This window comes from Cervus canadensis, chromosome 25 (genome assembly GCF_019320065.1).
Source record: "Cervus canadensis isolate Bull #8, Minnesota chromosome 25, ASM1932006v1, whole genome shotgun sequence".
Classification (NCBI taxonomy): Eukaryota; Metazoa; Chordata; class Mammalia; order Artiodactyla; family Cervidae; genus Cervus; species Cervus canadensis.
The window spans coordinates 47,924,297-47,939,050 of record NC_057410.1 but is presented as its reverse complement, the minus strand read 5'-3'; the positions used below and the strand labels follow the sequence as shown (position 1 = coordinate 47,939,050).

Here is a 14,754-nt window from a genome sequence, read left to right as displayed (position 1 = left end):
CATTTATGAGTATAAATTCCTTGAAGGCTTGGGCCTTGTCTGTGAACTATTTTGTGTGATGCTTTGCCCAGCAAGTATAATTGCTCAACAAGTTCATCCTATGAGAATGCAAGCAACAGAAATTATTTTTCTTTTTTCTTCTTGGGATCCAACTCTTGATAAGATCTAGGGTAAACATCCACCTTGAGATGGATGATAGTTTCATCTGTATTACATAAATAGGAGAGCAACTTTTCTTTGAACCTGTTAGGCAAACCACATGAACATTTCAACATGTTAAAACTGGTGGGATTGAGCAATATGCATCATAGTAATAAATGCTTGATGAAGGCTGGACGGTTGATTTTGACTTGTAGTTAGTCCTAATTATACAGACTATAAAACTGTGTCCAATAACTGTAACCTCATTATTGGACTATCCTTCCTGGAGTTTGAATGATGTGAAAAAATTACCCTGTTAATTCTTGTAATGGCCAGTAGGGAACACAGATGGTAAATATTCTGTTTCCTATTTTGTGCGGGAAACTTAGGAGTCAAGAGCTTGGGCACCCTCCTCAGGGTGCAGGCGGAAGCCAGGGCCGGGGCTGGCACGTACAGGTCTCCGCGTGCCCGTCACAGCCACGGACAATCCCCCATGCTCTCACACCCCGTGTCCTGCCTCACAGCCCAACAGAGGAGCACAGAAACTCCTGCACAGGCTGACCAGCCAGCTCACGGATTCCCTACCCACTCACGCAGCACTCCCTAAATATCCAGGATTACGAGCAGTCTATTGAATTTACTAAAAATATTTCCATGGGTTAAGTGTGGGGTCTTCAGGGTCAGACTGCCTGGACTGGATTCCCTGTGTTATCCCTTACTAGTTGGGTGAGCCTGGAAGTTACATACTCCTTCTGTGCCTGGGTATTTATCTCACAAAATGAGGAGGATTCAGTGTGACAATAAACTTAAAGGGATTCTGACAGGTGTTAATTTATCTGCTCTTTGTATATTATTTTGTAAGTACGCCCTGTGTGGCGCTGGAGATATCTAAAATTCCTGCTGGCATTCAAGGTGACAGTAGAAACAGATTTTTTAAACCTCCCATCTGTGTCTCATCCTGTTATGCAATAGACACTTAGGCTTTTGGGACTCACTGGCCCTTCTTGCTCTTGCCTAAGTATCCGTAACAAATGCTGCCAGGCATCTCCAAGCAAAAGGGCCCAGCAACAAAAATGCCTTCTTCCCCTTCGCTTGCCAACAGCTGTTGTATAATCAGAGCAGACTCAGGGTATGCAGCTCTTGGCTTTACAAAGACTTAACACAAGAAGTAGACCAGATTACAAGAAAACTGTGGAGCTGAGAGGAAGTGCTATCCCCGCTTGAAGAGGCATTTCACAGTCAATCAGAACATTTCAGCTCATGACCCTGAAAGGCTCTTCACCCTCCAAAAGCTCTGGCTCTGCTGCCAGATGCCTGCTGGACGGTGCTGGCAAGACAGTCAGCAGCCCCTTGTCCAGTTCTGCCTGGGCCCTGGGTCCAGTCTGTTTCCATATATTAACACATCTCGTTTAGAGCGTAACTCGCCATAAACCTTCCCATTAGAAATGTCATGTGAATGCAACTGAGACACCCCAGGGCCAGCCATATGCCCGCCTGTTTTGTTATTTTGTATTAGACAGGAGCTGTTAAGTCTCCATCTAGCGGCTAGACATCCCAAGAAATCAAGGAAGAAATAAGAAATAAAAGGACGATTCGGACCACTTAGACAGTAAGATACCGCTTGACATGCACAATAGGTGTGCTGCCTGACTGATCACTCGCTTTTGCAACCTGGATTGAGTTTAGCTGTCCACTGTCTGGGTGCATCTAAGAGTTGCATTTCACAGACCTCAGGTCCTGCAGGTTGCTCTGTCAGAAAGACTGTCCCTGGCGCTGAAACTTCTTTTCCTTTTGTCTTCAAGGCAATCCTAGTCATCCTAGTCATGGCATTGGTTATGCCCGCAAGCCTTTCCTCATTGTTACCATGCTTCCCTATGCCCCACAGAGCTTATCAAGAGCATCTCAGCCCAGTAAATTTTCCTAGGCTGTGTAATTTTCCATTTACTAAAGTCATTCCCTTTAACGTCTTACCTGTAATATCAGTTATCAAATCTACATGAGAGCAGAAACTGGGAAACAGTGCAATTTGAATGCTCTGCAGGTCCTTGGTTAAAATCTGGTCTTACAGCTTGTGACCTGGGATAGAGCCAGGAATTTAGACTCAATCAAGGAGATGGTTACCCTGGAAATAGCTTCTAGGAAGGGACCCCGTCTTATCTCACATGAAGAGAGACAGAAAGTTCATTTGGCAGGCCTGGAAAATCATGACACAGTAGGAAGTTGTTGCAAAAGCCTTGGACTTCTGCTGCAGACGGTTATAACAGGAGACCCACAGCCCTATGAGAGCAGGAGTCTACTCTCCTGTCCTCCCTGGGACCTGTAAGGCAGCCTTCCAACATCTAATCTGTTTTCTTCTGCTTTGATATCAGCAAGATCTCTTGATAAGGGGTGGGTGTATAGAGGAGCCCAATGAGAAAGGCATTGTGTGATCTGTTCTTTTACCCTCAACCTCTTCAGACTAGTTTCTAGGACCCAGTGCCTCAGCTATGTCTACACCAAGCTTCTGTCCAGCTGGCTCACATCTCGTTTCATTGCTACCAGAGCCAGAATACTGTATCCTATTCCTGGGTTCTGAAACAGCTCCCCTTCAAAGCCCTCTGCTTCCTCTTCCTGGCTGTACAGGTTGACAGGACAGCTTGAGGGTTGTGGAAGTAGGCAGGGGGAACCTCTCATAACAGCTGAATAGAAATAGTTCCATGGAGCAATAAGTTACTAAGCCAGGCCCTGAGCTGGGCATGTTACTGACATGACTCCTAACTTTTCTAAGTTTCTGCAAGGTAGGTGCTCTGGTTTTTACGCTATGACTGAGAAAAGATTAATTAACTTTTTAAATCTCTCTCAGTCTATACATTAGAAAGCTGGGCTTCAAATCCAGTTCTGTCTTACCCAAAGTCCAGCCCACGGTATTCCCATCGCAACCACTGGCTCCTCATTACTTCAATTTCCAGCAAATCTCTTTAACCATCCGTTTGAATAATTCAGATTGACAAGGATCAACTGAGCCACATTCTTAGGGCTATGGGAAGATACAGAACTAACAAACCAACTAAAAGTATAAGCTGTCATAAAGCCTTGCATGCGTGCATGTCAGGTTGCTTCCGTCGTGTCTGACTCTTTGCAACCCGAAGGACCTCCCAGGCTCCTCTGTCCATGGGATTCTCCAGGCAAGAATCCTGAAGTGGGTTGCCATGCCCTCCTCCAGGCTCATAAAGACTACTGGGCTGACTTCTTTCAGACTTTTTTTCCCTATATGTAAATTGTCCTAATTTGTTAAGGCGACACTCTGACATCTTCAAATCATTGTGATTTCTACTTATTCATCGTCAACAGTACGTTCCTTGTGAAACTAACTGCAATCCATGTCCACTAGGAGTCTCTACTTGGATCAGCTGCCTGCATATTTATAGCCCAGACACCACTGTACATGACACCCAGTCACACCATGTGGATGGATGTATTCCTCTTTGTTATAAGGCTTAGCTGTTTGAATTATATCCAGATGTACTTTTTCTAGTTGGGCAGACTTGCTGTGAAGGTCACAGTACAGGGCTTCAAACATAACTCTCTTGCTTTCAAATTTGGCTTTGTAACAGAAATAATAGCAGTTCTGAACTCTTAGAAGCATTAAAGAAAAAATAAACAGCAGGATATTTCTAAAAATCTTTTGAGTCTGGCTGAAATAAGATAGAATTAAGGTGTTAGCTATTAATTTGTAACGTGAGTCTTTTGCAAACACATTTTTTGAGGTTAAAGAAACCAAATATTTGTTTGACCCTCAGGCCTAGAAGGCTCCCTGGGATTCTATGCATGATGGTAATGACAGAAGAAAAACTCTACCTGCTCCTCTGTCCTCACTCTTGTGGAGGCCTGCTCTTTACGTAGTAGAGGAGGTGATCTGGAGCCTTGGGCTTGCCCGAGGACTCAATTTCCCACCATAACTGGAGACAGGCCTCCAGGTGATCCCATGATACATACCGAGACTGACAGCAACTTCATCCAGGGAGATGGTAGTTTTTTCAGTTGACAGAGGGTAACTTGGATAGCGAGCTAGAAACTTCTGGCACAGGAGTCCTAAACTTTTCTGTTTTCTGCTTGGCCTTTGCTTTTCAAACTCATCCACAGCACTGTCATCTACAACATCAAGCTACAGAGGGCAGAGAGAGGGGAGGGGGGAGATGTCGCGGTTAGCATCCTGAAGGAGAGATTGCAGTGGGAGGGACCGCATCCCCATCCTCATCCTTACCATCCCAGATTCTCGTTAAAATACTCTTCCTGACCCAATTTTCTTAACCTTTTACCTACTGCTTTCTCTGAACGGAACTCCTCCTCCTTTGTGATTTGAGGCTGAGTCTCTGCGTGTGTGTTAGTCGCTGTCGTGTCTGACTCTGCAACCCCAGGGACTGCAGCCCCCCAGCCTCCTCTGTCCATGGGATTCTCCCACTGGAGTGGGTTGCCATTCCCGTCTTCAGAGGATCTTCCCGACCCAGGGATCAAACCCAGGTCTCCTGTATTGCAGGTAGATTCTTTGCCATCTGAGCCACCATGGAAGCCCTGAGGCTGAGTCTACTGGTTAAATTAAAAAGTGAACAACGCAATAATTTACAGGTTGCTACACCCTTGAGACTAGTGTGCTCATCAGGCTGCAGATCACAGCAGCAGCTGTAAAAACCTCTGGCCTTCCCTCAGACCTGATGTATTAGAAGCTATTTTTCCCTAAGATCCTGTGTAATTCCTGTTAACATGAAAATCTGAGATGGACTTGCCTGCACTGTGTCACCAAGCTTATTTTTCACAATTTACCAAGAGTTGATAGACCTGAACAAGGACAGCTAAATCTTCCTCTTCCTTCCTCTTTCTTATTGTAAGCACATTAAACGAGTTCCCTTGTCTTATCAACCCACATTTGAAAAAGGCTCAATTTAAGTCCCAAGAAAGACTTTTTAAAAAATGTATATATACGCTGCTTGTTCAAGAGCCCTGGTTCCTACAGGACAGGTAATTTAAAGACAACTTAATGTTAAAGCACTAAACCAGTGAACTAAACATATATGGGAGAATGATAAAATTTCCCCAATCACAAATATTTAGATTACTACTAAATCAGACTGAAAATTATAATTCATGGCAGCATTAAAAAATCCAAATTTCTTCATTAAATCAAAATTATTAAATACCTTTTTTAAGCAATAATTTAAGCAATGTTAAATTGCTTAAAAAAAATTATCATTAAAAAAACTCGTACTGGTAAAGAGAGGAAAAAAAAAACCTGAAGAAAAGAATACAAAACACTCATTATGAAAAATGAGACAGACTGAGAGTCCCACTTCAGCTGTAAATAAATAAAAGGATTAAGTAGAAGAGTGCTTTCAACTCAATAGCAACCAAAAAGTTAAGAATTCTGTGACTTTTTAATAATTAGGTTAAAAATTTTCAATTCTATGAAAGCCCTTAGGGGCACAGCCTATATACCTGCAGGGAGTCTGGAAACGCATCATCCTTGTTCTCAATGGGCCTGAATAGTCCTTTTTTCTTCTCTCGGTCTCTTATGTCCGGGCTGGCGGCGCTAATGAGCATCTTCAGGTTAGCAGTGGGCGTCCATGGTTCTGCTTGCTGTCTGTCAGCAAGCTTAACCGGAGTGATGGGATTTCTTTCTGGAGTGAAGATTTTCTGCTTTGACAAGTCAATTGGCTCATTTTTTATTGGCGTCTTTGGGGCCATCCTTGAGAGATCAACAAATATATTTTCCTATTAAAAAAAAAAAAAGACCTTTTAGCAAAAATGAGAAAGGGCAGGTGTCAGCTAAGAGTGTACCTTGATCCCATCATTCACTAAGACAAGAAACTGCAAACAGACCACACGTCCAGGGCTGAAAAATATCAGGACGAAAGAAGACAAACAGAAGGATCCATGGGAATCAAAAGGTGGTTCCAATGAGAAACTGATTATAATTGGCTACTCCTTTTAAACATTTTTCACGGCATCTGTGTGAAAGAAGGCATGAGAGTATCTGTCACTGGTGAATGTTTATAAGAGTCGGGGATGACAATAAGGGCCAATGTGGGTTGCGTCCATATTGCTTCTCAGTGACGTATTTTTAAAACACTATTCACAAGTTTGCACTAACTAGTGAAGAGTGATTATGTTTCTGTTGAGTGTTCACCAGTGCTAACACAGCAGTTAATGGAAGGGCATCCACAGAAGGCCACATTTCAAACCATCCGGCAATGTATGGTCCCTCCCCTAGAGTGCTGCTTCTCAAACTACCCTTGCTGAAGGCACTTCCAAACTCCCACAGGCTGATACAAGGTCTTCCTTCATAGGACCCACACGCAACTCCCATCACATGTGACTCTCCCCTTGAGTTTGCCACTCAACCCAACCTATAGCTTGTCTAACAAGAGACCACTGATCACAGGCTTAGATGTTATAGGGGCAAGATCCAATTACTACACAGAGGTCTCTGAATGCTAAACTCTCAAGTTCTGCTATTGATTTTTTGCAGCTTGATAGAAGTTTGTGGACTAGCACCTTTCCCTAGACCATAACTTTAAGTAAAATGTCTTAGCTAATTATAAGAAAAGATTAATGATGGGCCCGCTAATCCATTAAGAAAAAGGACTGAGTACTCAGAACTCACATTTGAAACTATGAAGTTAGTTTCTGAAATGATTATCTTTCCTGCAGAATAAGATTTGCCATTCAAAACCAGAAAAGATTCTGCCCTTCCCGTAGCTGAATTCACCTCCAGGCAATTGTGCCTGACATAATTAGCAAGGTGGATGAGTTGCATATTTGATATTCCTGTACACAATATCACTCTATGGCTTACTGCATGCTTAGATTTTGGCTGAGAAGCGGTTTTAAAAAAGTGTTTTCCTATAAATGAGCAACAAGTGGAAAGGGAAAAAGAATTGTTTCGGAGAAACTGGAATTCAGGGTTGCAGGCCATCTCTTGTTCCTTGGATCAGTGGAAGCTGCCAGCTAGCCATGGTGAGTGAGTTCTGTCCTAGGGTAACGGGAAGGGAGCAGAGATGGGGGTGACAATTTCTCATAACACCGCAGCAGGCAGCATGCAGCCTCTATCTCCTCAGATCTCTTAACAAGTCCCTGCCAGGGTGCAATTCTGATGAGTCTTCTACAGGAGAACTCTCAAGGGAAAGTACTGAGTGCATATTATGTGCTACAGACAATATCTGTTTCATGCACTTTTTTTTTTTTTTTTGGCTGCACGGTATCTTTGTTCCTACGCCTGGGCTTTCTCGAGTTGCAGCGAGCGGGCTTCTCAGTGCAGTGACCTGTCTGGTTGTAGCACACAGGCTCTAGAGCAGGTGGCCTTGGCAGTGGTGGGGCACAGGTTCAGCTGCCCCGTGGCGTGTGGAATCTTCCCGGATCAGGGATCGAACCCACGTCCCCGGCACTGGCAGGTGGATTCTTAACCACTGGACCACCAGGGACGTCCTGTTCCGTGCACTTCACGCCACTAACTCCTCATCCAGTCCTCTAACCTAGGTACTATTATTTTTCAAGCCGACAGATGAGGAAACTGAGGCACACAGAGGGTACCCTGCCTGAGGTCACATACAAACTCATTCAGTATAAAAGTCATGGGTAGGGCAAGAAATAGCTGATAACATTTTCTGAATTCCTGCGTCCAAGTTTCCGAAATTCTGCATCTAGAAATAAGCTGGTCTGGAGTATGAATTGGGATGGAGTTATCTTTTTCGCAGCTCCAGGGTACCCAGCAGGCCACTGATCCCCACAAACATCTATGGCGAGGCGGCATGGGTAGCAGTTCTGCATGCAGGCTGGTAGGGCCAGCTCATCAGCAGGGTGAGTGCAGGCAATTTCCTTCTCCTCACTATATTTTAATTCTCTCAACTGAAAATGAGTTCATAAAAATACTGATCTCCGGAGTTATGAGAATAGTTCCTGGCATATAGTGAGCACTCAATAAAACTTAGCTATTCTCTTCCCCAACTTTCTCGTTCTTTATTACCATCCATCCTTGAGCTCAGAGCTAAGAGAACAGAGCACATCGTATTGCTATTTAACTTCCTGGGCATGTGTCTTGTCTCATTAAGGAGACTGTGCACCTCTGGAGGTCAGGGAGCTAGTTCCACATGTCTCATTCTTCACTATTTTTGGCACAATGCCTTGCCCCTCATAGGTGCAAAAGGAACAACGGGCTTTGATTATCGAGTTATTTTAAAAGGTCTCCCCATGGTGGAGGGCGTGGTCCAGGCTTGCGGAGGTGCAGAGAGTCTTCCTCCTTCTCCACTGCCTCCGTGGTAGCTGTCTTCCGAGGAACATTGAGCTCCTCCTACTTTTCCCTACTGAGGAGCAATTCAGATCAATTATTTCCTCTAGCACTTTGATATATTTTCACTACAGTTTAAGTAATACTTGGGGCTTCCCTGATGGCTCAGATGGTAAAGAATCTGCCTGCAATGCTGGAGACCCAAGTTCAATCCCTGGGTAAGTAGGAGGGGAGTCAGGTCACGTGGGAGGTTACGATCGTTACCACACCTCTACATCAATAGAAAATAAGACAGAAAATTGTTTTGAGGTCTCAGGTGGGCAGAAAGTCAGTTGCAACCTAATCACACTGTGCTCCATCCGTCTGTCCATCCCCAAATCCTGACGCTGTGGAAGGTGGAGGAAGCGACTGGATTGAGAAACCTGGTTTTGGGCTCCACTCTGTATTTTGTTGATACTGGACAAAGTGTTGGTTTTGTCTGGACTCAAGTTTCCGGATCTATAAAATAAGGGGTTCAGACCAAAGTACCTATCTCCAAGGCTTTCCAGCAAGGCTGCCCAGCCATGCAGTGGACACTGGGGTGTACCCAGCTCTCTTGAGGAATGAATGCCTCATTTCCCCAGCTGCTGGACTAATGCCAACAATAAGCATCTTCATGCTTTGACTGAAGAGGACCGACTCGCCCAGGACACACCCCTTCCCGAGAGACCAGGACCATCCTCAGGGGCTGGGAGAGGCCACACCGACATGGAGAAGCCTGGTCCTCTTGCCCAGACTCAGAACCACTCCAGGGGGGTCATCCCAGAGCTTCCCTCAGGGTGAACCCGACTTCCACGGAGACTGATCAATTACTGCTCCACTCCACCCGCTGTCTCATTCTGCTGCCTTCTTGTTCCTTAAATGGGCACCGTCCCCAGGGCACTCCCTACACCACCTGTCCGCTAATCTCCACGTCAGATCTGCTTGCCAGGAAAAAGCTGCCACACCCTGGAAATGACCTTGCTTCTCTCTCAGATGCAGCCTTGATCACGTTAGCAGCAGCCCGTTCAAGGCCCCTGGTGATACTGTGCCAACCTCTTTTCCAGTCCCACTTCATGCATGTCCTACATTTTGCATGAACAGTCCACTCGTGTTTCTTCAAGCCTGTCCCGCCTCATATCACACCTGAACTGCTGCTCACACCATCACGTTGCTTCCACAGGCTAAGCTCTGCCTGCTGAAACCCAACTACTCTTTAAGACTCATTGCAAATATGACAGGCACTTCCGGAGATGTCTCCTAGTCATTGACACATGCTCCTCTCCTTCAGAGCACATGTTCCAGAATGAGTAATCTGCACCCAGGACTTTCCCCTGCCCATCTCTCGGGGTTCCTCAAACCACCAGTCTGCTCTTATTCACTGCTCTCGTTTAGATCACATCTTAGGTGACAAGTCAACCGCATTTGACCTCACTGCTACAGTTAAGACTATTTGCTTTATAAAATTCTCAGTCCTTCTGAGCTAGCACATTTTCTCTCTTGGTTCTCTTTCTATTTGTGACTGTTCCTTCTCAGGCTCCTTCATAAGCTCCTCGTTTTGTGCTCTTAGAAACCTCAGCCCTCCACACTTCCCTATTTGCTCTCCAGGGCAGCTCACCACTCATGGCTTTAAAACCAACATGTATTTGATAATTCCCAAGTTTGTATCTGGCTAGAACCTTCCATGAATTCCCAAATCAGGCAACCAACTGCCTCTTGCATATATTTATTTATTTACCTGTAAGCACACGGGTATAAATAAATGCTTCGAGTTGAACTCACTTTCTTTTGAGCTTGATCCCTGGGTTGGGAAGATCCCCTAGAGGAGGGCATGGTAGCCCACTGCAGTATTCATGCCTGGAAAATCCCATGGCAAGAGAAGCCCGATGGGCTATAGTTCATAGGGTTGCAAAGAGTTGGACACAGCTGAAGCAACTTAGCATGCAAAAGATGAATGACCTTCAAAGAAAAGCCATGCCCACTAAGTCTAGGTGAGGTCCCCAAATTTACTATGTTAGCTTCCACTTCTTTACTAGTGTCCTTCCTTTCCACTTGCCTAAGTCTTAGCATTCATTCCTTCAAGACCTAGCTCAAGTGTCACCCACTTCACACAGGGCTCCCAAAGCTCAATCTTTCCTGTCCACTCCTTCATCCCAAACCATCCTTTTTCTTCTTTTGTCATTCCTAAATGCAGTACAGACAACCGAAAAGGAGAGTCTTGTTTACAATCTCACAACTTGGGCACAGTAAACTTTATGTTTTAAAGAAAAGTTTCTCCGTGAGTGGTAAGAAGTATGCAGTACCATAGCCTGTGACCAATGAAGATCAGACCGTCAAGAAAGATAAGTCCTCTACATGCTGACTGACCCATAGGACACTGTTCCAGGCACCCACCAGGGGGTTTCAGGCAGTACCACTGGCTTCTGGCCACTCTGGAAATTTTGAACATTTCTTGAATGTCCACACCACACAGACTCATATGATTCTTCTGCCTACAAAGGCCATCTTATTCCTCTTGTTCCCGGACAGGCTGAAGTCCTCAGCCCAAGTATTATCTCCCCAGTGAAGCTTTCCAACTTCCTCTGGACTCCCCGTGAATTTCTTTCTTACTCTTCTGTTCTGCTGGGGCAACTGGTTCCCATTCCTAGAGCACTTAACAAATCACAGGCTAGTTGGTGAGTTTACATCTGAGCCCCTGAAACATCTCTGAGGTAATTGAGGGCCAGGCCTGCATCATATTTATCTTTGAGCTGTCAGTTCAATTGAGGAAGGGTGAACAATATGGGTTGTTGGGTGCTTTATAGACACCCAGAGAAGAGCGTCTACTTACTAATTCCAATTCATAAAATAAAAAATAGGCTTAGGGAAGCTAGGAGATTTATTAAAACACGGTACCCCCAGCAACTGGAACATAAATATTTGTTGAAAAACTGAATAATAAATTTATTCAAGCTTATGGAGCTAACAAATGGTAGAACAGGAACTCAAAGCCAGATCTGACTCCAAATCCCACATTCTCAGCGTCCCTAGAATTCCTCTTTCCTTTCCTTTCCAGCAATGTGAAAAGAGAGATGAAAGCCCCGTCGAGCATCTCCTGGAGCACTGATCTTTTCCTCTGCCATCTCTTTGACAGGTGAAATAAGCCCTGCATTCTATCTCAAACATTTTAGTCACTTTCCTAAATCTCTATGGAGTCATCTGGAGTTTTCTCTAAACCCACTAACATATGAAAGCTCAGCCAGGCACAGTACTTACTGGGCTAGAGTAGGAGAAGCACCCTTGTTGAAAGCACTTGATAAAAAATCACCCACTTGGAAGGAAAGAAGCGGATACCAACTTTGCCTTTTCTCCCCCCTTGACTTTGTCTCTGTGCAAAGGTATACACGTGGCTTCCCTGTGGCTCAGACGGTAAAGAATCCGCCTACAATGCAGGTGACCCAGGTTTGATCCCTGGGTCAGGAAGAGCCCCCGGAGAAGGGAATGGCTACCCACTCCAGTATTCTTGCCTGGAGACTCCCACAGAGGAGCCAGACGGGCTACAGTCCATCGGGTCTCAAAGAGTCAGACATGACTGAGTGACTAACACTTACTTCCTTAAAGGTATACACATTCTTTCTAGGCTGTCCCATCCAAATTATGAAGAGAAACAAAAAGTTTTGCTCTGAAACTTGCAAAACCAAAACTCTGAATATATAATCTAAAGTCTGGGCATTGCCAGTCTCATATGGCAAATGGAATTTTTTAAAAGTCCTCTTTAAAAACATTAATGTTTTGGTATACTTCTTTTTGCAACAAAAATAAATCAAATGCTGGGGTGGGGGGTGGAAATCATACATGAAAAAGCATCTAATTTCACCTATCCAAAATTAATGGTTGTCAAGTATTCTTCAAAGGCCCATATAACAGGTGCTTTGCAGTCAGGCAGTTTCATGATGGACACTAAGCCTAAAATTAATCTCAGGGACCGAGGGAAGTTCAATGCCTAAGGAAGTGGCTGTGCTCAGTTTGATATTTAAAGTTTCTAAACCTGGCTATGTCATATCTACTTGCCTCTGCCTCAAAATGCTTAGATGTTCATTACTAACAAGCTTTCCCACCTACTCAGTAGGGCACTGGCTGGCAAGGGCATTGTGATGACATGAGTCCTGTTTAGACACTGCTATGGTTGGTTACTTCGTAATGTTTCTTGAACACAGCCCCACTGTCTTACAAATTACAAGGCATGCAAAACCACAAGGGATGGCTCAGTGCATAACCAGCAGGAGTGCTGAAACTATTCAGTCTTGGTGAATATTCACTTTATCGGGAGGCCCTGCTCATGCTCTTGGGAAGATGGGACAGCCTCTAGGAGCTGGTTCATCAGTATGAAGAACATCTCTCTATACTTTAATAATCTAGCACATAGAGTTTTCCTGGGAACTGAGACTTAACATTTCTGACCAGCATTAGCTAATTCTACTTTTTAAAAAAATTTTGTATTGGGTATAACTGATTAACAAAAAATGCTGTGAGAGTTTCAGGTGAATAGCAAAGGGACTCAGCCATACATACACATGTATCCCTTCTCCCCCAAACTCCCCTCCCAGCCAGGCTGCCACATAACATTGAGCAGAGTTCCCTGTGCTATACAGTAGGTCCTTGTTGGTTATCTGTTTTAAATATAGCACTGTGTTCCTGTCCATCCCAAACTCCCTAAACACTTCCTTCTCCCTACACCCCCAACCAGAAGCTCCTACTGGAAGTCTGTGAGCCTGTTTTGTAAGTTCATTTGCACTAATGCATTAATTCTACTCTTGATAACTATAAGTACTACAGTCTTTTGACTGTAGTGTCTAGCATATCTTTGATTCATATAAATTTGCTTCAGCATTACACGTAACCTAGCCTCTTTCCACTACGTAGTGACTGAGAAACTGAAGGATATGGCTGGATGTCTCCTCCCTTAAAAAAAAGGCATAGTTCTAAAATGTTCACCAATTATGTTTATAAGACAAATACAAGTGGGATGCTGGAATCCTTAACTGAATTAGACATTACCATCCTAAATATGATAGAGCTTAAGGTATTTAAGTTCACTTACCTTTTGTGAATTTTCCCCATCTTCAATTGCAAAATCTAGTCTGGGCGGCCTGCTGATCAGGTCTTTTAGTGTTAGACAGTTTACCTCCATCTGTAATGTACATTAGAAAACGACTTTACAGTTGGATATTCTTTCCGTCAACAGAAATATCTATTACTCGCTCATGAACATGAACTTCCCCTCCCTAAGCTCATCCTGGGAATTTCCAGGGTCGTGGCTACCCCAAGTCTGTAAAACGCACACGAACGAACACAAACACTTAAAGCTGTGCTTAGCAATGACTGAAATTGGGAGGGAAAAAAAACCCGATAAAAATAGTAATTTTTAATGAAAAGTAACAGGACAAAATTAAGTTTCAAGTCAAGAGGGTGTAAGGCAAATCTGTCAGAAAGTACAGGGTCTCCTGGGTCAGTTAATTTTGGCGCAAAGAACTGGGAGGAATTCGTCTTTGACGGGGGCTTGAATGGGGGGAAGGAAACCTGATCGCTAGACCTAACCCACTCAGTGCCTAGCGCAGTCCCTTCCCAGGCCTCCGAGCAGACCCCAAAGATAAACTCTTGCAATGAAACCCCTAGCTTCTGAGGTTGAGCAGGTCCTCTCTCTACCGCCCGGCCAGAGGGCGAGCTGGAGCCCAGACACCCCACGCACGCCTGGTCCAGAGGCAGCAAAGCCTCGATTCCCCGCCAGCCGGGGTGGGGAGGGGTGGCAGACTGGTAGCCGCAGCCCCAGGGTCCCCTTTCCCCCCAGTTCCCGCCTCCCTGCCAGCGCTACTTACTCCCACTCTGCGAAGGAGCCTTCCTGCCTCTCCCGGGACCTCCGCAGCCCCACAGTGGAGCGGGATCAGCTGGGGGACTCGATCAGCAGCTGGACGGCGACATCGGGCGGGGAAAGCTAGGCGAGCAGCTCCCCGCTCCAAGCACCGTTCGCTGGCGGGGACCCCGTGTCGTTCGCGGAGCGCCAGCGTCCCGGCCCGCCGAGCGCGACTCCTGCCCTGGACCGCGGTCCCCGCTAAAACACCTCCTCTGGCGCCTTGAGACCGAATTCGAGCATCCGCCAATCAGCGGCGGCCGGCAGGGCGGCCCCGGCCAATCGCGCGGCGGCACGGCCCGGGCTCGCCGCCCTCCGCGTCTTGGCGCTCCTGGGCGCGCGTTTCGGCCTCACCCGCCCAATTGTGGCCGCCTCGCCCCCTCCCCTTCCGGGTACCTGGAAACCTCCGGCCCGGGAGCCGATTGCTCCCGGGGACGCGCGCCCGGGCGGC

General features: G+C 45.6%; 1 protein-coding gene across 1 annotated transcript in view; it reads right to left on the bottom strand.

Annotated features, from left to right (window-relative positions):
* Nucleotides 1-14,519, bottom strand: part of E2F7 (E2F transcription factor 7) — a 37,418-nt gene extending 22,899 nt beyond the window's left edge. The window contains exons 1-4 of the mRNA XM_043447048.1: nucleotides 14,272-14,519; nucleotides 13,497-13,586; nucleotides 5,611-5,886; nucleotides 4,117-4,285 (exon numbers count right to left, since the gene is read on the bottom strand). Coding sequence (XP_043302983.1) covers nucleotides 4,117-4,285; nucleotides 5,611-5,886; nucleotides 13,497-13,586 — 535 coding nt within the window. The 5' untranslated portion in view covers nucleotides 14,272-14,519. The remainder of the gene's footprint in view (nucleotides 1-4,116; nucleotides 4,286-5,610; nucleotides 5,887-13,496; nucleotides 13,587-14,271) is intronic.
* Between the last annotated feature and the right edge of the window lie 235 nt (nucleotides 14,520-14,754).